The following is a 26,269-nucleotide window of genomic DNA, read 5'->3' on the forward strand; positions in this document are numbered from 1 at the left end:
TGGGATATTGGCAAGCAATTTGCCCGTCAAACTTTATTCCCCCTGAGCTGTGATTTATGTACTAAGCCTGTTTCTGTGTTTATATTTTTAGGTATTGCCTTTAAAGAATATCTGTATTCTTTTCAGCAGTTATGGCTCAGGAGGTTAGATCTCAGTATGCGGCAGCTGGAGGCCAGGCTTCATGCCGAAGGGCTGTCGCTATCTCTCACAACCCGTTGCCTGTTGGTGCCATCTATTAAGCAGCAGTGGTTTTCACTTGCATTTAATCTTTCTCCGTACTGGGAAATCTGCATTCCTGAAGACCTAAGGAGACCTAAAAGCCTCTGAAGTCTGATAGGAGCACTAAGGAGTTCCAGTCTCTTCCCACAATCTGACTCTCATATTCTTCCCCCCTCCACGCCAAGCCATCGGTTGAAGCCCTTGCACACGAGACAGGAAGGGCAGGGCTGGGGTTAGGCCTGCTTTTCAAAATGTGTTCCTGTCCCCATCCTGTTCCTATCTATCCCATTCTCATCTTAGACCAGTTGTATGGTGAGGAAATCAGAATTACGCTCACACATCCTGTCCCAAGAGTATGCACACTTGTGTGCAAAGTATCTTTTATACATAGCCTCTGATTGCAGCACAAAACAGTGTTTAGTTTGCATGGTTGAAGTCTGTCTACACACATAGGCGCTTATGTGAATCTGATGCCCAATGTACACATGTGGTGGACACGAATGAATGTTTATTACTTTCATAGACCAGCACAGTATGGTTGGACAAGCATGACCTTTGGGTGGGCGGTATCAGGAATGTGATGCCACAGCATCCTATTTCCAAAGCTGCCATTTTCTCCAGGGGAACAGATGCCTGGAGAAGTAATTCTGGGAGGACTCCAGGCCCCACCTGGAGGTTGGCAGCCCTAACAGATTAACTAGAAGGTTCTGAAGCTTATCATCATCAGAACAATGACATAGTGCCCCAGAAGGTCACAGCTACTCTCTCAAATTGTATTTATGCCCACACAGTATATTCATGTTCAGCAGCCCCCAGAAATCAGTTGACAAGAGAAATTTGATTTAAGATGGTTTGGCCAATGGGATTAAATTTGTTATAATTTAATTGTTTCATTTTAACTGGTCTGTGGCTCAGAATGTTTGAGGATGCTCAGCTGTATCTAATGAAGTTCCAGTAGCTCAGCATTCAGCCTGATGGGCAGAAGGACTGGATGCCTTACAAGATGTGTACATAGTTCTGTCTTCCGTAACTGTGTGTGTCCATAAGTTAATCAGCAGTAGTTATGTATTGTCTCTTGTCTGTCTTGAATTCACTGCCATCTATTCAGCTCCCTTGAATGAATTCTAGCAGTGTGTGTGAGAAAGAAAGAGAGAGTATGACAGAGAAAAATTCCTCTCCATGCTGGGCATAATTTCATAACTTCCATCGATAGTGCTCAGTTATGCACAGCATTCAAGTTTGCTTTTGCATTTGTTCTGTTCATGGACACCATTTATTTTTCTCTGATCGGTGGGGATTTTTTAATGTCGGAAATGCATGTAGCAGAAACTGGCTGTAAACTGCTGCTGAGTAATTTGGGTAAGCTCTCTGGATGGTTTCGCTTAGCTACAGAATGTCCTGTTTCAAAGCACTGCACTCCAGAGAAGGCGTACGCAGAGTCTCTCACAAAGGGACCATACCATTGTCTAGTTTTGACTCAGCACAAATGCTGCAGGAGTGACTGTAATTAAGCATATAAATAAGCCTGAGTCCCTGAGACTCGTTTCCTTCTAATTGCTACCCAAAGAACCATAAATTATAGAGTTTGCTCCCCAGATTAGTAGTTTCTAATATATGTAAGCATAATGTGATGTAATTCCATCCAAGAAGTTATTCTGGTGGGTTGATAAGTCAACATATGGCACACATTAAAGTTTTGGAACCCATCATGGAATTTCTTTGTATCTGCATTTCTTCATTAACATATTTGCATATGTTTCTATATGAGATGAAGCTGCCTTTATTCATTTATATTTAAAACGTGTTTGTATTTTCAGAACAGCACCCCCATGACAGTCTTTGAATGCTATTCTTTTTCTTAACGTTTCTTCAATTAACTGTATCTGTCCAGCAGTTACATGTTTTAAAAGATGATTTTGAAATCTTCTGCTTTTTAATCAATCAATGACATTAATCAGTTTGATTAAAATATATTTGCAGGTCATTGGCATGTTAGTATAGATGCTTTGAGGATAAAGGTGTTTGATATAATTGATAATGTGATATTTTAAAATACTGCTTTTTGAAATGTTTTTGGAGGCTTGAGCTGCTGACATTTAAAAAAAGGCATGTGCAACACAGAGATCTAGAATCTTAGTATATCTTTTCTTTATAAAATTGAAATTATTATAGTGATAGATCTGGTTTATCAGTGTGTTGGGAACATCCTGGGAGATTTGAGAATATTTAAGGTTTAGCACTCCATTGGATGTCCCTGGAAAACTTTGATTTCCTGTAATTTATCACAACTGCCAAATAGCTCATGATCCGTAATAGCTGGATAAATTAGTGTCTAGGTTGTTATGGAGTGATGAACCCAAGATGTAGTTAAGGTAAACTAGAGGGTGCATGGACAAAGCTGCTAACACAGATTAATTACCCTTTAATCACCCTGTCAAATTCACAATCAAAGGACTGTTTTTCTCACCCTTTCAGGACATGCATATGAGTGGAATGGTAAATTCCTGTCCATGTTAATGTTTGTGAGTACACAGCTGGGAAGTTGTCGCTATTCAAATTAATTAACAAGAGCTACAAGCCACAATCTTGTGCCAATATGTCCTTAGAATATTTTTGCTTTTCTTTCTTTTATGGGGAAGGATTTGGTTTGTGTGCCTCCCCCCATTCTAGCCTACCAGTAAACTCTGGATGAGATGAAAATGGACATTTAAATGGAAGAACCACCGCTTACATTATGAGAAGTGTTGTTCTTGCTTGCTTTCAACAGACGACTGGCTCTTTCACCTACAGAAAGTTCCCAGGGGAGTGCAGCCCTGAAGGGCTGCTGGGAGCCAGGAGCAGGCAGAGCTGAGAAGCTGTTTTAACTTCCTATTCTGTTTCTGCATCGTTCCCCACTCTCAGAAAAAAGCAATACTGTCATAGGGAGTAATCACATTGTTGACATCTCTCATTTGATCTCCATTTCCACTTCTCCTGATGTAGATGAAAGTAGGGGGGGAAGCGGCAATTCCCTCTCTATAGATGTCTAAATCTATTGACTGTTCTTCCAAGAACCTCAGAACAAAAGCCATGGCTCCGCTTCCCTGCTTTTGTCTTCACAATAATCCTGTGAGGTAGATTAGGCTGACCCAAGGTCACCCAACTACCTCCATGGGAGGGTGGGGATTTGAACTCAGGTCTTCCAGAGAGAATCTAGAGGTCCCCATACTTTTTGAAACTGGGGGCACTTTTGGAATCTGATATAGGGTTGCCAGGTCCCCTTACCCTCCTGATGGGAGCAGGGGGGACCTGGTGCTTATCTTCTTCTTCCTCCCGGGATGCTCCTCACAAGGCGGGGAGCGTGCATGCACTTCACATCAGGCCAATTTGAGGCCCAAACGTTTGGGGCCCAAATTGGCACAATCTGAAGCGCAGGTCTGCTTTCGGGGCAGTGCAATGACATCAGTGATGTCATCTAGCCAGCCCCAGGAGTGCACCTGAGGCCTGTTCCCCACCTTTCCTCCCCACCGGCCAAGTAAATGGTGGAGGTGGGGAAAGGTGGGAGTGGGGGATCCCTCATCCCCAGTGGGGGAATAGGATCCCTAATCTGATATAGTGTGGTGGGTATAACCAAAAGACGGCTGCACACAAAATGACTGCCACGGGAGGTACAGCCAGCCACAAAGTGGCTGTTGCAGCTTATCTTCAGTCACACAATGAAGATCCTTGTGATGTGGTGGCAGCTGCTGCCAAAGCAATGTTTTTAAAACTGCACAGCCAATCAAATCTGTGGCTAATCAGAAGCCTTGCTGAACAAAAGCCCCTCCTGGCCTCACACACTTTCTAAAAACCCTTCATATTCACCATGTTACCCACACATAGGGTTGCCAGGTCTCTATACCCTCCTGGCAGGAGATGGGGGGGGCCTGGCATGTACCTCATGCTTCCCAGAGTTTTGTTTTTGTACACATGCTCCTGCTGCTTGCATGATGATGTCACTTCCTGGAAGTGACATTATCATGCCAGCCATGGGGGTGCTCCCTTGCTTTGCATGGGGCAAATTCAACCCATTTGGGGTTGGCCCCATCGAAGGAAGGGAGCATGCCTGTGGCTGGTGTAATTATATCACTTCAGGAAGTGACATCTCCCAGTGCACACTGTACCGGGTTGCCTGCTGGTTTGGGGCAAAGCCCCAGAAGATTGCCTTCCACTGGCGGGCGACTGGGAAGCCTACCTCCACACACCATATTAGGGAATCCTGGAGTATTCCAACACTGTAACCACTAACTATACCGCACCATCTCTTTCTCTTGAGTAAACACTATGGCTCTGAAATGATATAAAACACCACCTTAGACGAGGAGCTTCTGGAATCCCCACCACCACCTGCTTTCAATTTCAGGTCAGTTCTCTCTGCCTCTGAACATTTTAAATCTTGCAAGTGAGTAGATGGGGAGGAAGGAGCATGTCAGCCTACAGCAGCGTCTATTAGCAGCAGATGCAGGCAAGGTCTGGCTCAGAGTTGATTTGGAACAATTTGATGCCCGAAATCCCTCCTTGGCAGTTCTCTGTCTGTAGGCCTGCATAGGACTCACATGCGGGATTAAGCCCTGACGAATGCTACCCAAACTGCCTGTCCATATTTGCAGCTGAGTGCAAAATAAATAAATAAAAGCTTAAACCTGCATGTGGCAGAAGCTGCACCCAGCCAGCTGTCCTGCGTTGGCCAGGAGCTGACACAGGCAGCAGCGCTCCAGGTGGTTTCAGTGCATCTGATAGAAACTGATCCTCTGAGAGAAGGAGGTGGCAGGCAGGCAGGCTTCTTGCTCCGCTTCTCAGTTTACTGTTTACTGTGGGAGGTAGTGAAAAGTACTAATGTGGGGAATAACCTATATGCTTACCCAGTCCTCCTCCTGCTCAGCAGTATCTCAAGCTTCGTCTGTCCAATGTCCTGTTCTTGCCTTTGCGCACAGTAACAGTGCAACAGGTAGGGGCAACAGGCAGTAACAGGGATAACAGGTGTTATAGGCACAGTAAGAGGCTTACATTTTTAGTGGTACAGCCTCTTTCATGGGGCTTGGAGTAGAAGATGAGTACTCCATTGGTACTCCACAGTGGCCTGTATTGGCTTACTTTCACCTCTGAACACAGGCTGTGCTGCTCAGAGGTGGACTGGCCCTTCAGCATATTGGGAGAATTCCGGGTGGGCTGCTGCTCTGGAGGGCCACTGGCAGCTACAAGATAGCTGGGCCAAAGGGGCCCTGCCTTGATGGCAGGTATGCTTGGCTGGGACTCAGACTGTGGCAACAATGGCAATAGGGGTAGGTTTGCCCAGTGATGAGTCTACCGCCTGTTGTCGTCATTGTGGTGGCCCAGGCTCTAGACAGTTGGTCCTGCCAGCAGCATTGGGCCCAGTTGGCTCAGGTTGCTCCAGGACTGCTTCAATGTCTCAGTGTCCACCCTGTTCATTTTAGGCCAATCTTTTTTGCATTTATGGCACAAGTCTGGCTCAAATGTTGTGATAACACCGTTATCAAGTGCATTGAGTGCATAGGCACCCCTGCTCCCTCCGCTTGGGTGTGGCTTTGCCTATGGTGTGCTGACCTGGTAGACTGGCAGAAGTGCAGCACAGAACTGGCTCAAAGGAGTGCAGGCCTGGCCTTCTGCCTCAGCCAAACCCATGGATCTTTTTGTTTCAGTGTGTGCCAGTTGTGGCCTGTTTTTATTGTTCTTATTGACAGAAAAATTAAAGTGAGGGTAGTGCATGCAGTGGGTTGATGTATAGACTGAACCTCTGCACCAGCCATATCTGAGACTGGGGTACAGGGACTGTGCTGGAGAAGGTGACTCAGGAAGAGAGTCCATCTTGCACCATCATTTTGGAGAAATGAATCACTAGCGATTGAATAAACTACAAACAGAATGTGAGGTGTGTTTATGATGAAAAAGTGCTCTTATTGGCTGAAAAGGGATCTGGGAGCCTTGCCGGATTTGAAGAACTTGGCACGGGTAGTGTTTATTTTTAACGGTTTATTCCAGGCTCAGTGTACTTTGTGTTAAAAAAGAAAATGTCTGACTAGGTAGTTCACATTTTGTGTCGTGAAAAACTGGACCTTGTGACTTACATAAAGTATGCCAATTAACTACATTTGAATAGATTTGCTTATTAGGATCTCACCCCCACCCCCATTTCTGTCAGAAATGCTGACGTACATGCTGAGCTGTGAACCCCTGATCACTGGAAATTCTGGTAGCCTCCCTCTCTGTCTTCTAAGAGTTCCCCAGTACCCACATACTTTCAGGGCTTTCCAAAGTAAAGACTAGAACCGTAGCCCTGATTTTTCAAGGAAACGATCATCTGCTAGAGCTAGGAGCATCAACCTGCCTTTGCCAGATGTTTGGGAAGGGTTTCAGGAAACTGCTCTCCAGAAAAGTTGATCTCTTGATCTTATTTAATGTTTGCTGGCTGGATTGTGGAATGACCTGCCTGAGGAGGCCAGAAATGATGTCACACTTCTGTCATTTCATAAACTGTTAAACAGAATTGTTCAGGAGGACAAGGGAATAGGGCTTTACAATAGTGGAATGGTTCAGGAAGGTGCTTTTATAAGGGGAATAGGATTATTGTTAGGGTTGCCAACCTCCAAGTGTGGCCTGGAGATCTCCAAGAATTACAACTGATCTCCAGGCAACAGATATTAGTTCCCTTCAAATAAATGGCTGCTTTGGAGGGGAAACCCCACATAGGTCCCTCCCCTGCCCAAACCCTGTTCACCCCTGGCTCCACTCCCAAATCTTCAGGAATTTTCCAATCCAGAGTTAGTAATGCTAAATAGTCTATTTCATTGTTGATGATAAGTATTATTTTGGTCTTAATACAGTGTTGTCCTACTTTTGAAATTCCATTTTTTGCACTATTCTGGAAGCAGCTGGGAAAAGATGCTGGCTTCCAGGTAGCTTTAACGCGCTGCCTCTTTCAACCCAGATTTCAAAGGAATCCTTACTTACAGTTAGAGCCAGTGAACGACACATGGTTCAATCAGAAGCAAGATACATCTTTATTGGTCCAGATTTATTTATAGACAAGCGCTAAATTCATGATGGCTATTGCATCCTTGCTTGAGGGGGTAAGATCCGAACAAAGGGAGGAAGAGGACCATCAACTTTTAACACCTTCACAGGAAGCCTACAATAAACTTCAATATTGGAGGGGGGACTACAATTCCCATGAGTACCAATTGTTAAAGGGACAGCACATAGTCCTGACTACCCAGATACTGAGGCTTTCTAAGCTGCGGTTGCAGTACACTCCCCGCCTGGGATCCTATGGATTCCACCCCAACATGCAAGCTAGTGGAGTATCCTAACAAGTCTAAGCATATACATCATGCAACACTGTTCTCACAACAAAGCAAATATAAGCTAAGAATAAGTGATAGTATGCTGCGCTATATTCATAACTAGGCAGATAAGGGCTAAATATAATATATAAGCAACAAAATGGCATGCAAAGCTTGAGCTTCAGTCTTCAAGATCAGTCTTCCGTACAAGCAGGACCACTTTGGTGACTGGTCTGGTGAAAATCTTCGAGCCGTCGTGTCTGGCTACACGAACGTCGATCTTGCGGACTGGGCAGAACTCGATCTATAAGTCCCATGGGCCACGAGTTCCTAGGAGCGTCCTTGTCTTTCAGGAGGACGACATCACCTTCTCGTAGGTTGGGTTCAGACTTCTCCCACTTGCGTCGGCATTGCAGAGTTGGGAGGTACTCTTGTTTCCATCGCTTCCAAAAGGTGTTAGCAAGGAGTTGAACTTGCCTCCATTGCTGCTTGAACATATCCTTAGAGATGAAGTCTCCTTGAGGTGCAGGCCAGGCGCCTGTCTTCTGTGTCAGCAAGGTGGCTGGTGTTAAGATGGTAGGGTTCTCAGGATCAGAGGATACTGGAACTAAAGGTCTGGCATTGATGATAGCGGACACCTCTGCCAGGAGGGTAGCCAAGGTCTCATGAGTGAGAGAAGGTTTTCCTGCTAGCATAGTGTCCAATATTCTGCGCGCAATGCCAATTATGCGTTCCCACACTCCTCCCATATGAGAGGCGTGGGGTGGATTGAAGATCCATTTACAATTTTGGTCACTCAGGTAGCTGTTGAGGGTTGGATCAAGATCTGTGCTTCCATTGATTCCCAGATCCTTGCAGGCGCCGACGAAGTTCATGCCACGGTCAGACCTCAGTAGCTTGACAGGTCCCCATATGGCAAGGAATCTTCTGAGGGCATTTATGAAGCTGGAGGCATCCATGAACTCAATCACTTCAATATGTATGGCTTGGATGCTCAGACATGTGAATAGCACTGCCCATCTCTTGCTGTTGGCTTGTCCTCCCTTGGTCTTGCGTGTCACTACATTCCAGGGGCCAAATACATCAAGTCCAACATTAGTGAAAGGGGGCTCAGTACTGAGTCGATCTGGTGGCAGGTCGGCCATCTTCTGCTGCTGATGGGGACCTTTGAGCTTCCGGCATTGTACGCAGGTCTGTAGGACTGCAGCGATGCATCTTTTCGCTCTCACAATCCATAGGCCCGCTGCTCTGATGGCTCCTTCTGAGAAGTGACGTCCTTGATGATGAACCCGCTCATGGTGGTGGCTCACCAAAAGGACAGTCACATGATGTTGAGCTGGAAGGATGATAGGGTTCGCTACTGTTGAGCCTACATCAGCTGCCTTCAGACGCCCTCCTACCCAAAGTAAGCCATCATCATAGAGGTAGGGGTTCAGCTTAAGTAGCGGACTGTTCTTGGGTATTGGCAACCCTTTCTTGGTGCTTTCGAGTTCTTCTACGTAGAACTCATGTTGTACTCTCTGGAAAATCAGGAACTCCGCCCTGCGTCGTACTTCTGGAAAATCAGGAACTCCGCCCTGCGTCGTACTTCTGGGCTCTGTACTCTGGTGGCGAGCAAAGTGGATGAAGCGTGCCACCCCTAGAACAAGTGGCTTCCATTTGGAGAATCGTTCGAATCTCTTTGCTTCTAGATGGCAGTTGGTCTCGATTCCCACTTTCATGCAGGTGACTTGAGGCCGAACTTCATTGTCCTGGTCTGGGTCTAGGAGCTCGTAGTGTTCCTCCTCGTGCTGTACTGGATTGACTGAATGCAGGAGGAAGTCAGGTCCTTTCAGCTAGGAGGACTCAGCCAGCTGTGAGGCAGGGATAGACCGTGTTGCGTGGTCTGCCGGATTCTGATCCGTAGGGACATGTCGCCACTGGTTAGGGCATGTGGATCGTCGAATACGCTCTACTCGGTTGCTGACATACACATAGAACTGACAACTTTGATTGTGTATGTATCCGAGCACTACTTTGCTGTCTGTGTAAAAGGTAGTGGTATCAAAGGTAAGGTCCATCTCTCTCTCTCTATTATCTCTTCAAGCTCCACAGCAAGCATAGCACCGCATAGTTCCAGACGTGGGAGGGGGGCTAACTTAGCTTTCCCCAGGATGAAGCCCACGTGGACTTGGTTCTCCCCGCCAACGACCTGCAGATATGCTACAGCTGCGATCGCTTTCGTTGATGCATCTGATAAGATGTGTAGCTCTCTGCGGGAGGCGGCAGCAGGTGAGACTGGTACATAGGTGCGTGGGATCTGGATAGCTTGCAGGCAGTTGAGTGAACCTCTCCAGGCCTCCCATTCCTTTCTTTGTTCGGGGGGAAGAGGCTCATCCCAGTCTTTGGTGCCTAAGGAGAGGGTGCGTAGGAGGTGTTTTCCTTGGATGGTCACTGGTGCAGCAAACCCCAAGGGATCAACCAAGCTGTTCACTGCAGATAGGACTCCTCGTCGTGTGAACTGTTTCTCTTGGGCTGGTGCTGGAGGTGCAAGTTCTGTATGCTTATTTTGCAGGATCTTGTCCATAAATTCACGAAGTGGGCCTTCATCTCAGGCTTCCTTGCCAGGGTTCTGCACAAGGTGTTGAGTCAAGATAGGGCTTGTTCACGGTTGTTGGGCAATCGCTGTCTGGGTGTGCGGAAAGGGAGTGGAGCAATCCAACTTCCAGAGTCGTCCTGCTGAAGTTCCTTTTCCATTAGTTGTAGGAATTGCTTGTCTTCCATAGATGGGGCGAGCATGCTATCATCTTTGGTTGTTCGGAACACTGTAGTTCCAAGGCCATAGTCCTCTTCCATTAGTGTGAAGTGTTCTGGACATGGCTTCAAGTGTGAGGCTTGTCCGTTATCCATAATGGTTGTGGCAAAGACGCTCATCTGGTTTGGCATCTGTAAGCGATCTACACACACATTCCTCACTATGACCCATCCTAGGTCGTACCTCTGGAGGTCCAACAATCACCTTGTGGCAAACTAGCAGATTGGTGGCATCTATCCCTAGCAGAAGCAAGATCTGTGCATCTGGATCCAGGGCAGGAAGGTGATCTGCTATTGATTGTAGGTGAGGATGGTGGAGCGCTATGTCTGGTGTTGGAATCTGGTCGCGATCATCTGGTATGGCGTCACATTCCAACAGTGGAGGTAGAGAGAACTGGATATTGCCATCAAGAGATTCAATTTGGAACCCGGCGGCTCTCCTCCCCGCCGTGCGCTGGACCCCAGCGCACGTTCTGAGGGTGTATGGCAGTTCATCCCCTGATATGTTGAAGAGTTCAAAGAATATTGGGTCGACCAGGGATCGGGTACTGTGGCTATCTAGGATAACGTACATCTTGATGGCCTGTTCGGGTTGGCCAGCAGGAAAGACTTTGGCGAGACATATCTGATGGCAGGACCGGTTGTTGCTCCCAACGCCACACACTTGAGTGCAGTGGGCCGAAACAGGCTTCTCCCCTTGGGAGGCAGGGTTGTCAGGCACAACTGGCTGTGTTGGCGTGGCATCCGTGTGCATGGCAGTCGAATGTGTGTCACTGCTGCACTCATAGCACTTGATGTCGGCCTTGCAAAAGGTCGATGCAATGGGTGTAACTGGATTCCAGTCTGGGAGAGCAAGAGCCAGAGGAGTGAGCTGAGGCTCTGCAGATGCGACTGGGATGACAGGAGCCAGCGGCTGAGGTGCTGCTGGTGAGGCTGGAGTGGCAGGAACTGGTGGAGTACCCAGGGGCTCTGCAGGTGCAGCCGAAATCCAGACAGCTGAGGAAGGCACAGGATGAGTTGACTCTTCTGGTTTGAGTTCAGGAGCAGTGGAGTTGAGCACTGGTGTGGCGAAGTCCAGTGTGGAGGCACTAAGTTCCTCTACATAGGACAGTACCTGTTGAGTTGGATCCAGCTCCTCCAGCTGTGGTAGGCTGTGATCTGAATTCGAATCCCGGAGGCCATCCTCTAGGGCCTTCACCTTGGCGTGTAACTCTGCTGCTTCTGCTCTCAGAGTGTCCGTAGCTCAGCTTCCCTGTCGGCAGCTTCCTTCCGTAGCTGAGCTTCCCTGTCGGCAGCTTCCTTCCATAGCTGAGCTTCCCTGTTGGCAGCTTCCTTCATCAGTTCTTCTTCCCTCTTGGCAAATTCAGCCCTCTTGGTTGCCGCAGCAGCATCTGCTTTGGCTTTGGCTACCTCCACGGCGAGCAAGGAGGCTGTAGACCGGCGAGAATCGCTGCTACGTTTTGAGGCTGACTTGCTGTGCTTGGATGATGAGGTCATGGAAGGAGGATAGCCTAAAAGTTTTCGCACCGTGAACATCAATGTTCCTTGCTGTGGTGGAAGTTTGGGCTCAGCTTCATCGTTGCCATTGGAGGGAGTAGTGGGTGCGTTGGAGGCTTTCTAAGCTGCGGTTACAGTACATGCACTGTTTATAATTTCATAATCCTAGTCCTAATGCATTATTTATTGGATGTCTCATGCTACTAGATTGCATTATTTTACACTGTGTAATCTGCCTTGAGTCTCAGAGAGAAAGACAGGCTGTAAAGTAAATAAATTGATGTATGTTATGTCATGCGTCACCTACTTTGGACTGGTCAAGAACAGAGCTCTGCAAAAATTTTAATACATTTAGAAATACATTTCTAAATCCAAACCAAATTCCTATCCTAGTGTTATTTACTGTTCTCTTAAAATTCGTCTCTTACCTAAACACAATTTGGGTTTATGTACAAATTTCCCTGGACTTAGAGTTAGCATTTATTGTTTTGGAGTGGGATTTGAGTCATTTCTCTAATTGCTCAATGGGATTTTACTTCCTTCTCTCTCCTAACTCAGGTGTAATGGCTCTGCTGAGACCACTTCTATTGGATGTGGTTCCGAATATTCAACAGACAGCTGCCTTGGCTCTTGGGAGACTTGCCAATTATAATGATGACCTGGCAGAAGCAGTAGTGAAGGGCGATATTCTTCCACAGCTTGTCTATTCATTGGCTGAACAGAATGTAAGGAACGATGATTTTCTTAAACACATCTTTTCTAGCTGCCAAATAGGGGTAAAATCTTCTGTCTTAATTACATATTTAACAAGACTCTTTAGATTCATCTATGGTTATTGCTGCACTACGTACATTAAGTGCATTGATCTCTCTTGATAGAAGGTCTCTCTGGATAGAAAGTATCCATAATTGTAACTTAATGAGTCTCTTTAAAAAAGATTTTATTCTTACTTCATTAGCTGAAGTATATTACTCGTAATTTTATTTCCTGAACTGCTTAATGAAATGATGGTTTGAAAAAAGCTGCATTGTAAAATGAAATAATAAGAATTGCTCTGCTGGTAATTGGTTAGATGTCCTTGTTAAAAATATGTGTCAAATGTACATAAACTACACTTCTGCGATCCCATCAATCATACTGCAAGATATAAAAGTCTAGAAACTAATAGTGCTGAAGTATCAAATATGCTTATTAGTGCTTGCATTGTGAAATATATTTTTTAAAAAGCTTTTATATGTGCTCACTAACTGGTAAGGTCATATATGAAAATACTGAAAAGTTAACATTTGCTTATTTACTCTGTTTTATTTTATTCACTTCATTTATTTCATTTATACTCCATCTTTCCACCCAATAGTGACCTGAAGTAATTTACATCATTTTCCTGTCCTCTGTTATTTCCTCACAACTACCAAGGTTACACTGACAGTATGTGACTGGCCCAAAGTCACGCGACAAGCTTCCCTCACAGAGCAGAGATTTGAACCTGGTGCTTCCAGATCCTGGTCTGACACACTAACTGCTACACAATCCTGGCTCTCTGATATTACTGAGACATATTATATAACAGGCACAGCAGACATGACGTGGCTTTGAGTTAGCTGGTGCACTAGATTGGGGGCAAGGCGGGGGAGATCTGTCAATTACTTGTTTAAAAAAAACCTCAGGAAAAATGAGCTGAGGGGAGATCAAAATCCACCACCAGCTCCCCATTACCAGGCTGTAACCCCGTGATTCATGCTAAACCTTTAAAATCACTAGCAAAGGAAGAGGTGATGAGGCTTCTCCTATCTCTTCGTTCCCCAAACTTGTTGCTTACTGCCTTGCCCTGACTGCTGCATGACATGCCTGAAATCGTTTGGTAAAGTTCTTTTCCCCTATAAAAGCAGGTGTAGTCCCCCCGCTTGTTGGGCTGGAAAGATACCTCCTTGGGATCCCCTTTGCCAGATATTATGGAAAAGTGGTTTGCTTTATTCCTTCTCTGAACATGGAACATTTTCCTTCCAATGGAGAAATAGCATTCTTTGGAATTAAGTCTTTTGTTCCGCTCTTGTATGTTCCATATCTAGCCATGTCAGTGTTTCTGCTGTAGTAGCGTGCTGCTTTTGTGTTTCTTTCCTTAGAATGTCTGCTTCTATCTTCTACTCTCTTTTCCCTAGATAAAGCCTTTCCTTTGTCTAAGTTTGCTCATTTTGCCTTATAATGCCAGAGGAGTAGCCATGTTAGTTTGTTGCAGCATAATTAAACAGGTGAATGGAGTGGCACCTTAAAAGCCAGCACAATTTATTCCAGCGTATGCTTTCGTGTGTCAGAGCTCACTTCATCAGATGCATGAATTTTATATAAGCTCCCATGCACAAGGGGCAGTCTAACTCATGTGGCAGACAGGGTCTCTAACTTGGGGCCTGCACTGGGGCATCCCACCGCCACCATGAAGCCAGTTGATCACAACCCACCCCTGCCCTGAAGCCCACTCACGCTCCACCACAAAATCGCAGTGGTGGTGGCATCATTCAGCTGGCAACTGACCTCTGTGCTGCATGAGACTCAGGGCCAAGCTACACATGACGAATGACACTTGAACGGCAAGTGGATTGATTGGAGGGCAAGTGAACAGGGAGAGAAATACACTTGCTGTTCAAGTGTCATTCGTCATAAAAATCTGATTTTTTTGGTTTATGATATATAGGTTTATGATATCTAGAAATATTTAAAACTGGAAAATGGGATAAATTGTTTATCCAAGATGGAAACAAAGACTTACAGTTTGGGTATATAACAAGAAAAGTAGTTAAGGATGTACTGCTTAATATAATGGAGAATGTATATCTGTTTTAGACAGAGGAATTTAATAGAAGCAAGGGAAAAGGGACAAAGGGTTGGAAAGCTGTTGGAAGTCAACAAAAGGGGGGGAAAGGGAGGGTTAGAAATGAAAAATTTGGGGGAAATTGAATGTAATGTAAAAATAATGGATTCTAACCCAATAAAAAATTTTTCAAAAAAAAAAAAGTGTCATTCGTCATGTGTAGCTTGGCCCTATGAAAGTGTGAGGAGACCGGTGTAGGCCACTGAGGGTGCCAAGCCCCAAGCTGCTTGGCAAAGGAGGCAGTGCCTGACCAGCCAAGCCCCGAATTGTGAGGAATGCGCCTTGCCCACCAAGCCCTGTATGGCTGGCTAAACAGGCAGGGGATGGGTACTGGCTCTATCTCTCTTCCTCCCTCCTTTCAGAGGGGCAGGGCCAGGGGCACCCCCTTGCATTAATCCTGGAGTCCTATTCTTGGGTTCTACCCAGGGCAGAATCACTAAGACGACCTCTATCCAAGCCTCTGATGAAGTAAGCTTTGTTAGTGTCTCTCTACAAGAGACATTTGACACACGTTCTTCACTTGTTGGGAGACGCAATGTTAGTCGAGAAGCGTAGTTTTAAATGGCAGAGCTGGTGGAGATTGCTCTGAAGGGGATGGCTTCTCTCACAGCCTTCCACCGCCTCTGGCATGCCGAACTGTCTCCTCTTCCAGAGCCTTTGCCCTGCCAAGGCTCGGTTATTTCAAAGTTTTAAGTAGCGAGGGCAGCAGGGCAAAGGCTCCAGAAGGGGAGACAGTCTGGCACGCCAGAGGCAGCAGAAGGCTGAGAGGATCCATCCCCTCTGGGGCAATCTTCACCGGCTCTGTCATTTAAAACTATGCTTCCTGGCTAAAATTGCATCACTCAGCACTTGACAAACACACGCCCAGGCATCTCAAGTAGAGAGACGCTTAGTCTTTAAGGTGCCACTGGACTTCTGTTTGATTTTACCCTAAATTAGTCAAAAATTCTCATATATCAATATTATGCACTTGCTACTTGGATAAATAGTTATTTAAGAAGATAAGAACCAAGACTGAAAAGACCGCTGCATTAATAAAGTATTGTGTAGAATTCTCTTCTGCCCCCATCTGCTCTTGTTTGGAACAGACCTCTCTTGATGTGCCTGTATGTAAAATGTGGCATAGTACCAGCCGCTCTTCTGAACTCACCACTATAAAACTTCACTAGCTTATTTTCTGTCGACAGGTCACCCCAGGGATAGCTCTGTGGGTGTGAATCATGTTGGCTCAACTGTATCAGCCTCTGTTTCTGTGATTGTTTGTAATGTGCATTATTTCAGAAGTCATTCATTGTGAATAACAATAAGTGATACAGTCCATGGGGAGTTTAGCTGGGCAGGCACCACTGAAATGAATGGGAATTGTATAGAGGACCCTCCCAACAGATTTCACCCACTGATATTAAAAATCCTACAGAATGCGGCCCCCTGCTTAAAGCATAATTATCTGAAAGTAATAATGTGCATGCTCTGATGCACACTCAACTACTTGCTAATAATAGTGCCAGTGATCTTAAATTGTTGTTCTTTGAGTAGGCAACAAAATTGTGCATAATTGTATAGTCAGTCTTTATAATGTTATTGGTGTTTTGCCACCAACAACTGCTTGCAGTTTTTCTGTTTCAAGACCAAGGCCTCTGTTCGCGCTGATGATTTCTGGGCGTGCTTCTCCGTCTTTTAGTCCTTGCTTACATTATGAATAATCACAACATCATCTTCTGTATTACTGCATAGCCAGTAGCCATTCAGACCATTTAATGGGTTCTGCTGTCCTGCTGAGACATAACTGTGTTATATACCCCAAGCCACACCTTGTGTGATCAATTTTTAAATTCAGAATATCTGTCACTCTCTGATTCCACCTTCACCATTGCTAAGGTTTTAAAAAAAGGAAAAAAAAACCTTTTGGGGATTTTTCTGAAATTTGGATGCATCCCTGGGTTTAGAGAAAAATCCCCCTTGGGGATGTGCCATGGGCCAACATGTGGGTTTCATCTGAAATGTCATGTTGGAGGGGAGTTTTACAGATACCATGGACAGACAGAAAGATCAAATCAAACCTGAATTCTTCCTAGAAGGTGAAATGACTAAATTTAGGCAATTGTACTTTAGTCACACCAGGAGAAGACAAGAATCTCCGGAAAAGTCAATAATTCTAGGAAAAGTTCAAGTCAGTAGAAGTAGGCTTGACTCAATAAAGGAAGCCATGGTCTTCAGTTTGCAAGAACTGAGGGAAGCTGTAAATAACAGGATGCTTTGGAGGTGGTTAATGCATATGGTCGCCCTGAGATGGAAGTGACTTGATGGCACACATCACGCACCCTCAAATTCATCACTGATCTTTTTGAGTTCTTCTCATATTTGGGGCAGGATCTTTTCATTTCTCCAGCTTTTTAAAGGTGGTGTAAGCCACCTTTTGGTGACATTTTTGGATCTGGTCTTCTCAAAAGAGTGTCCCCAGGCCATTTATTTGGACCTCGGAAACCATAGCCAAATCTTCATCCCTGGGAATTATTCACAGATGTACAGAATTTTACCCGACAGTGCCTTGGATCCTATATTTTGCTTTCTTTTGCGCAGCACCATCTTCCATTGTGAAAAAGGTCTTCCAGTGCTTGGTTCTTCCTATGCCTGCAGCCACTGAATCTTGAATGAGAAGAAAGTACTTAGTGCTGGGAGGACTGTATAGTTCAGTCTGCACAACTGCGCAACAGAGGGCCATGCAGTGCAAGTGGAAGGAAATTAAGTGACTCAACACCTTGCAACTAAGGGGTCCCTATCCCTTAAGATGAGGGAGGACTTATTATTAACAACATATTAATATATTTTCTCAGTTGTAACTCCTCATCTCAAATGAAATTAAACAGAAGCCCTACAGCATCTTAAAGACTAAACAAAATGTATTCCAACATACACTTTCTTGAGCCAGAGCTCACTTCATCAGATGCATGTTGTGTACATCCATAGCAGATATGCTTATCCTTAAGGTATAAACAATCCTCAAATAATAGCAGTTTATCCTCTTTCTCCCCCTTCCTTATTTCTATAGCGTTTCTACAAAAAGGCGGCTGCGTTTGTGTTACGAGCAGTTGGGAAACATTCGCCTCAACTAGCCCAAGCAATAGTTGACTGTGGAGCATTAGATACATTGGTGATCTGTTTGGAGGATTTTGATCCTGGAGTAAAGGAAGCTGCATCCTGGGCCCTTGGCTATATAGCAAGACATAATGCAGGTAACAACAATTCTTCTAACATTTTAGATTTTTTTGGTTGCAGAATGGGAATAAGAGTAAATGTAGCCCTGGATATATATTTCAAGCTCTGTTCTATATTACCAGAAGCAATCTGCTTTCCAGGCGACTGGAACTTTTTCTGTGCATATCAAAGAATTCAAATAAGGCAGAGACAAAACAATAAATTACTAAAACAAAGGGTTTTTTTTAAAATGAAGAAAAAACAAATTCAGATGCATCTGAACACTAAAAAAATTGAATGGGTTTCTATCTTGCATAACACATATGGAAGTCTAGAAGGCAGAGTAAAATACTTGTTAGAAAGAGTTCATAAATTACCATCTAGAGAGCAGCATCTCTTCTCTCTTCATGAAGCAGTTGTCGATTCAGACACGCAGAGAACTTGTGTCCATGGAAACGGCAATACACAGCATGCGAAACCAACCGCACAGCCAATTGGGGGATCCTCCCTCTCATAGGAATGACAATCTTTGATCAGGGTGACATCAGGTTTGCTAAAGGGCACAGCCAGTCATTAAAGGCTTGTGTCCTGGTGGACAATGGATAATCCATATGGAGATGGTCACAGGTAACAAATCAGGGATATTTCCAGAGGAGTTTGCCATGTTACAGTGCAATCCTATGCAGAGTTAATCCAATCTAAAACCATTGAACTAGAGGAATTTATGCTAGCACAGGATTACACAGAAGGACGGTTCCAGCAAAAACAAAAAGAGCCTGATCACACCTTAAAGACTAATCGATTTCTTGTGGCATATCCTCCCTCCCCCGCTCCCCCTCCCAGGAAAGCTAACTGCAATCTGATAAGCCCAGTCAGTACTGTTGGCATCCCAGCAGGAAAGAAAGCACACCTTGGAGTTCAAAGGAAGACCTTCACAATGGGTGTTAAGTGGTTTCAGTATACATATAGACAGACTTAGTCTGTAATTCCTCACCTCCTGACCTAATGCTGATTTAGCAGGCAAGATGGAAACTCAATTCAAGATGGTCAAAGTTTCCCTAATAGAGGATAAATTCTGCATTTCCATAATAACAACACAGCACTCCAATCTCCCTCCTTTCCCCGTCATTTCAGCTTACCATTCTTTATGCTTCTCTTTAGATCTAGATTTCTTTTTTGTAGTTGGATTCCTCTAAGTTTTAAATTTTACTCATAAGTCCTGTTGGTTACATTTAATCAAATGTTGGATTTACCCCACATCAAGCTCTGATTAACACAAGGCCTCTCTGTAATACAGAATTAAACCTTAAGAAGCAGAATTTCATCTTAAAGTCCCTGGTGCCTTTTGTTTACTTTCTCAAATTTGGGGGATTTTTCAAAATATACCCAGTTGTGTGTGTGTGTATGAAACTCATTCTCCCTTCCTCTAAGAAGACGTTGCTTTTTAAAAAACACTATTTCTAACACTCTGGGAAAAAATCCTTTGTCTTCTGTTTCCCCATATTCATGATCTAGATGGAAAGAGAATGAAGAATAGGGAGATTTTAAAATTAAGAGAATAAAAACAGAAAGATTGTGTTGTAAAAGTCTCTGTTCATGATGCCTTTTAAAGATTTCAGTGTTTAATGCGTAGCTTCCAAGAATTAAAAAAAAAACTTGTCCAACAGCTTCGTACTGCCTCAGAACTATTCCTTTGGTTCCCTTCAATATCGAGATCAGTATTACCTCTCAAATATTACCTATCACACCAATAGGCTGTTATTTATGTAGCATATTTTTATCCTACCCTTTGTCCAAGGAACTTTAAGACAGCATATATTGTTCCCTCTCGTTCCATTTTACTATCTCAATAACCCTGTGAGGTAGGTTAGGCTCGCAAAGAACAGCTGACCCAAGATCACCCAATATGGTTAATAAGTGGGGATTTAAACTTTGGTTTTCACAGACATAGTTCAGTCTTCTAACTATTATCCCACACTTTTTAACTAAAACCATACCGCAGATATATATTGAAACCCAGTGTGGTATAATGATTACAGTGAGACTAGGAAATGATCTAGGGCCAGTCTCAACCTAATCTACCTCATAGGGTTGTTGTGATGATACAGTGGAGGAAAGGAGGACAATGTAAGCCACTCTGAGTCTCCACTGCGGGGGTGGGGGGTGGGGAGGAGAGGTAGAGTATAAAGGAAATGTATACATTATGCATCTATTGTATAATCAAGGATATTTTAGAAATGAAAATGTACTTGCCTGATACCTATATTCAGTTTTATGAGAAATGCATAGTTATTGTAGTACATACATTTACTGTCATTATTACTGTATTGTATAGAATGAATAAAATGTAGGTGCAAGATGAAAAAACTGTGTGTTCTAAGTACAGTAGATACTGGAAGCTTTAGAGACTGGCGTGTCGTGCAGGGTCCACTGAAAGCAAATTTAGTTTAAATGGATACTTCGGCACCAACATGAGCACAAAACACTTAGTACATTTTAGAGTCTATAATATATAACTGCTTCACAAACAAGGCTAATCAGTGAAGAAATTGTACAGAGTCTGTGGTTCTAACCTGATTAAGAAAGTTTTACTGAAGGCTTTGATTGATGGACTGAAAATGCAAAATCAAAGTTGGGCCCTTGAATTACAACAGCTATTTGTTGCCATGGCAGTGCAGGGGCAGGTTAAATGTTAAAGATAAGAGGCTATGTGCATAACAAGGAGAAGTCCGAACAAAACCTTATTTAAGAACCTATAATAGCCTATCTGAAATTAATGGGGTTTGGGGTTCATTTTTCATCATCTCCAAAACAGCCCTTGCTGTAATCCTTTGCATTTGCTATCCCATAATTTTCTACTTCAGTACTGAAGCTAATGACAAATATGTGGAAGGAGAATAATGAATTTCTGCAATAACGGCGCACTGACTATATCAGTTAATTGTGGGTTCTCAGGTTAAGATGCATGCAATCGGCGATGGGAGCTTAATGCAGCTAGCTGTTGGCCTGATTTAGCAGAGGAAGGGAAGATGATTGGTGGTTTGCATACTTTGAAAAAGGTATTTTGGTGGTCAAACAAGTACTTTGGGGTTTCGAACAGGATATGCTGTGAGTTGTTTAAAAGCACACTTTACTGTATTTTAGGCATGTAATTTTCTGCACATTTTAGCATTTTGGCTTTTCTTTGTTAGCCTTGCTAACGCCCCCCCTCCAAAAAACCCCCTACTCGGCCTATTGATCACCGCACAACAGTCAGGCCTTAAACAGCTGACATCTGCTCGCTCTTTTTAAACACACCCTGGCTTGCACACACACACAGAGTAACAAACCCTTTCAGCCTAATCTACCTCAAATGTGTACATGTAAATGGGGGTCCAGCTATTGACCTGTGTTCTTTTCAACCGAGGATTGGTCCACATGGTTTTATGAAACGAGGAGAGCTGATTTGAAATGCAGATGTCAAGCCACTGCAGTCCACCGCCCCCCTTCCCCCCTTCCCCCTGGATCTGTCAGGGTGAAAAATGGCTTGCACAAGGGTCAGTCACCCAGAGTCGCTTAATTACTTTCCTCTGACCAACAGAACTGTCCCAGGCGGTGGTAGATGCTGGAGCCATCCCTCTTCTAGTGCTCTGTATCCAGGAACCCGAGATCGCTCTGAGAAGGATCGCCGCTTCAGCGCTCAGTGATATTTCAAAGCATTCTCCGGAGCTAGCGCAGACCGTGGTGGATGTGGGGGCAATTGCTCACTTGGCTCAGATGATCCTCAACCCTGATGCCAAACTGAAGGTACTTTTCAAACTCTTTCCCTCCTTCTCCTCCGAGAAACCGGAGTGGGCTTCGATTTGGGATTGGTTGTATAGAAATGCATGCATCTCAAAGGGGTATTCCTCCCACCCCTCCAAGTACTATTTTGCTAACTGCTGAACTATTGGAAACAAAAGGGAGATATGGCTATTTTGAGCGTGACTTGTATAACTGGCGAGAAAGGAATGTGCAAAACAAATCTGTGAAGTGTTGAGATTCTTTGCTTCCCAGTCTAATGTTGCATGGGCAGAGTTCTGAAGCTGAGAGCAAACCTGATGTATAGTAGTTTTAGTTCTGAATGCTACCTAAAATTGTTTTTTGTAGATTCAATGTACATAACCTAAGCATTCTTGAAAAGTACTAACTACCTATTTTTTGGTATTCTGCTGCATCCCTAAACACATTTATTTATTTATTCTACTTCATTTATACCCCACCTTTCATCCCAATGGGGACCCAAAGTGGTTTACATTGTTCTCCTCTCCTTCATTTATTTGGAAGTTGGTCTGTTGATTTCAGTGGAACATACCACATAGCAAGTCAGTGGGTTTCCCAAATGTGTGTGATCCCATTCTTATTTCATAGACTTTTCCCTACCGAAGGTCATAGTGTAAGAAATAGTAGTGTGTTGTCAAACCCTTCTGCTTTTCAATAATGTAAAATTATCAAAATACTATTTTCCATGTACTCTAGTTTTTAGTATTTTATTAAAATAGTAACATGTTAATATATATTTTCCAAATAGTAAAATTGTAATGGGAACACTTGCTCTGTGGGATTTGTGCAAAAAGAAACAAACAGTTGTTTCCTGGTTAGTGCCTTTTAAAAGGGAGAAATAACTTAGTGTACCTTCAGTTTTGAATATTTTGGATTATAATTGCATGTTTTTCTACTCAGATTCAAAATGACATTTACTTAGAAGTGGTTACAATTAATCCAATGAGACTTTCTTCCACACAAATGTATTTCCCTTTTTAACTGGCTTCCTGAAGCAAAATGAAGACAAATGTTGATCAATAAAAGTTTTGTTTTGTTTTGTTGGCTGTTAAATTAGAACGTGGCTAGACTGTGAATTTTTTAACCTTTCTGGGTGGTTTGGGACTTCTCCAGTCAGAAGGGAAGTTTTTCTTCTTTTCTTGATAGCTCTGAAAGTGCATGTGTATGGGTGTGTGCACTTGAAAAGTGTTTGCCCAATAAGCCATTTATAAAACAATCGTTTCCTATTTACCACAGCGTCAGGTGCTTTCTGCTCTCAGCCAGATAGCAAAGCATTCTGTGGATCTGGCTGAAATGGTGGTGGAAGCAGAAATTTTCCCTGTTGTACTCACATGCCTGAAGGATTCCGATGAATACGTCAAGAAAAATGCAGCGACTCTAATTAGAGAGATAGCAAGGCATACGCCTGAGGTAAAACCTTGAGAATGCAAATACAAGGTCACATTATTAGTGTTTATACTTTAAATGTTTTTTTTAAAAAATCCTCAGTATTATTCTGTCATTAGGCAAAACAAAAAGCTCTGTGGAATTTCCATTGATGCAAAGATGGGGGGGGGGAATGTTTGTTGCTGTTATTGGATGTGCTTGGAATACAAATAGGAAAGAAAGAAATGGGCAAAATCTGCTTTTCATGTTGAGGCGTAGAGATACTGTTCTTAATAGTTAGAAGGTAGTGGCTAGCATCTGGAAAGCAGTTTGTAAGCTACAACCTAACACACGTTACACACAATCAAACTGACTGAAGTCAATGTGGGTATTTGTGTTTAACAGCGTGCTGGATTGTGGTCCCTTGGACTCTTCAGAACATTAAATCAGTATGAAAGCCTTTTTTGAACATGCTTCCCTAGCAAGAAGATGATAATTGTCACTTTTAGAATGTTTAGTTGTAGTTCCTTCGGAAACTGACGGAAAAATCCCCCCAAACCCCTTCTTGGAGTGATGTGGATCATGGAGGGTGGTAAAATAAAAAGAAGCAAATATTAGATTTATCCACTCCTAGTGAATTAAGTAAAATGAATTTATGCCGCACATAGTTGTCTCCTGCCTTCCTTTAAATGCATGCTCATCTCCATGTGTTAAAACGTGGGGGATATTGCACCTTGGTTCTTTCTCTTGTTTGGCAGATTTTGTGGAACTTTCATTCTCTACAAAGTACTTCAAATCCAGAAATAAAAATTAATGTTTAAAAGGAAAGGCCCAAAGCAGGCCAAAATGTCATAATGTATTAAAAGAAACTGAGGGAGAGGGAACACTTCTCTTGAGGTTTGGGCACATTTTGTGCACACAAGAGGGTCTGCTTACTGAGAGCTTTTATTAATTTAAGCAGCTAAACCCCACACTGAAATCCAATATTCAAATCATTTCAGGTGCTCTGTGGTGTCAGAGACACTCCCCCCCCATGTCATGAGGCGAATCTAAGAGGTGCTATTTTAGCAGCTCTGATGCTACGAGGCATGGGGGTTGGATTTGAGGAATCCTTGCCGTAGTCAAAACTTCCTTTGTGCCACTAAGCACAGTCTCCACAGGAGTCCTCACTCCATGTCTAAAAGCTCCTGCATTTGAAGCAGAGGAGGAGGGGGGAGGGGTGGGTTGAACGGCAGGCTGCTGCAGTCTCCATAGAAGGGATCTGCTCTTGCACTTCAGCGGAGGATTTCTTTTTCCTCAGACCCCTTCCCTAACTGGATGTAGAATTTGATGAGGCCAATCCTATGGCTATTATGCTTTCCAAAGGAAGATTCCACGCTGCACAATGTTAGTTATGCTGGTGTCTGTTTCTTTCTGAGGTGTAGCTGGACTACTCAACAATTAAATTGGTCCACAATGTGTGGGACCCAAATTGGTGTAGGGTGTGGAGAGACTTCAGTCACAGTTAACTCTGCCAAATCTTCTGAGCCAGAGGAGATGAATTGTATGTTTATTTGAAGGCTCCTCCGCAGTGATAGAGTAGAGCAGTCCTAGTGTACGCTGCGTCTCAGATAGGGAATATTTGCCAGATAAATTACAAGCGTGGCACTGAACGCAGTAGTCCCATGGATTTCAAAAGATTTCAAGTTTTGATTAAATGTGTGCAGGACAACAGCAACTTTCATCTTGTTGGTCACCAGAAACGATGGCGTTGTGGTGCTTTTGAAAACTCTGGGTGAGAATCACACCCTCCCACTAGATATATAGACTGCTAGGCTCTCATTATGCCAGTGACTGGAAATGTCCATTGGTTTACAGTTACCTTCCAAACACAATTCTAAGCACTGGCTTTGATGTGTAAAAAGTTGTCGGTATCTATAAGATTGTGATGGGGACACTAAGCTTCCTTTTTGTTTGCAGAAAACATCTCTCCTTGTGGGGAGGGAGATTTGCATCAATTCCTGCCTCTCAAACAGCTGCGTTCCCCTTGCCCCCCCATGATGTTTCTGAGGGGGTCCTCTGACCCACAGGGGCACAATTTTGTGAGTCATAGGAAGACTGCTGTTGGAATGAAGAGGAGATAAATATTATTTATGGCTCAGCTTTGCACATGCTACATATGATCCAAGCCTATTTTTCTTGGCCTTGCTACAATATTTAAATGCACTCATGGCCATGGGTAGGAGAACCAGTGTTCACTTCCAAAGTTAGCCACAAAGGTAACTTTGAGAGTTGTAGTGATTCAGCTTCATCTACTTTGCAAGGTTGTTGTTAAAAGCAGCAGGAGAAGCCCAAATATGCCACATTATGCTCTTTCAAGAAAGAATAGGATATAAAAGTGACAAATAAAAATGGACTATTCTATTTATGAAGGCATATTCTTCATAGCTTCAGCACATCAAATTTTGTGCTTGAATCCTTTTGATAAATTTATCTTCTCCCCTTGACATGAGTACTTGGTTGGTTTGTTTGTTTGCTTGTTTGTTTGTTGCAGAAATATATCAGAATTTCTAATGGCGTGAGGGATACAGAGTAGTTAAGAAAACGCTTGTGGCTGTAAAGAGGAGGTGGGGCATAGACCAAGGCACTGGGAGAGAAGAAATGGGATTCCTGAGTAGGCTTACTAAACCTCCCATGCTGTCCTAAGCAGAGTTATACCCTTCTAAGTCCATTTAAGTTGATGCTCTGCCTAGGATGTCACAGGAACCTTCTCTGGGCTCAGAAGCCCCACTGAAGACATTGACAATATAATTTTCAAACTTGGCTCTATGAAAACTAGAAGCTTGATACCAAAAATATGAAGCGTGAGGGTGTCCAAAAGCCCACTTTTCTGCAGAAGCTGCAGTCTGCACTTCTCGTTGTGAACAAGCATATACCACAGGGGCACAATTTAACACAGGGTTAGGTAGGCTTAAGTTCAATGAAATCTGCTTAAACATGCCAAGCTCTGTATCAACATGTGTATAACATGTCTAATATAGAGAGCTGCATGTCTTGTCTCAAGCTGTTTTGATTCTGTTGATGGACTGTTATGATTGTTTTATGCATTTGCAACGTGTTGCTTTAACTGCCTTGAGCTCAAGAAAATAAGGCAGGATATAAATATTTTGAATGAATGGCAGTGACTTAGACCTCACTCCACAGCCCATTTATGTTCTGCATTTGTTTGTTAGCC

The 26,269-nt window shown here is 43.7% G+C and overlaps 1 protein-coding gene across 2 annotated transcripts in view; it reads left to right on the forward strand.

Annotated features, from left to right (window-relative positions):
* SPAG6 (sperm associated antigen 6) overlaps window positions 1-26,269 on the forward strand; it is a 67,370-nt gene that overhangs the window by 16,571 nt on the left and 24,530 nt on the right. For both annotated transcript variants that reach the window (XM_054992147.1, XM_054992146.1), the window contains exons 3-6: window positions 12,387-12,553; window positions 17,744-17,927; window positions 21,470-21,675; window positions 22,927-23,100. In XM_054992147.1, the coding sequence (XP_054848122.1) occupies window positions 12,392-12,553; window positions 17,744-17,927; window positions 21,470-21,675; window positions 22,927-23,100 (726 nt within the window). In that variant the 5' untranslated portion in view covers window positions 12,387-12,391. The remainder of the gene's footprint in view (window positions 1-12,386; window positions 12,554-17,743; window positions 17,928-21,469; window positions 21,676-22,926; window positions 23,101-26,269) is intronic.

Source organism: Eublepharis macularius, chromosome 11, assembly GCF_028583425.1.
Source record: "Eublepharis macularius isolate TG4126 chromosome 11, MPM_Emac_v1.0, whole genome shotgun sequence".
NCBI lineage: Eukaryota > Metazoa > Chordata > Lepidosauria > Squamata > Eublepharidae > Eublepharis > Eublepharis macularius.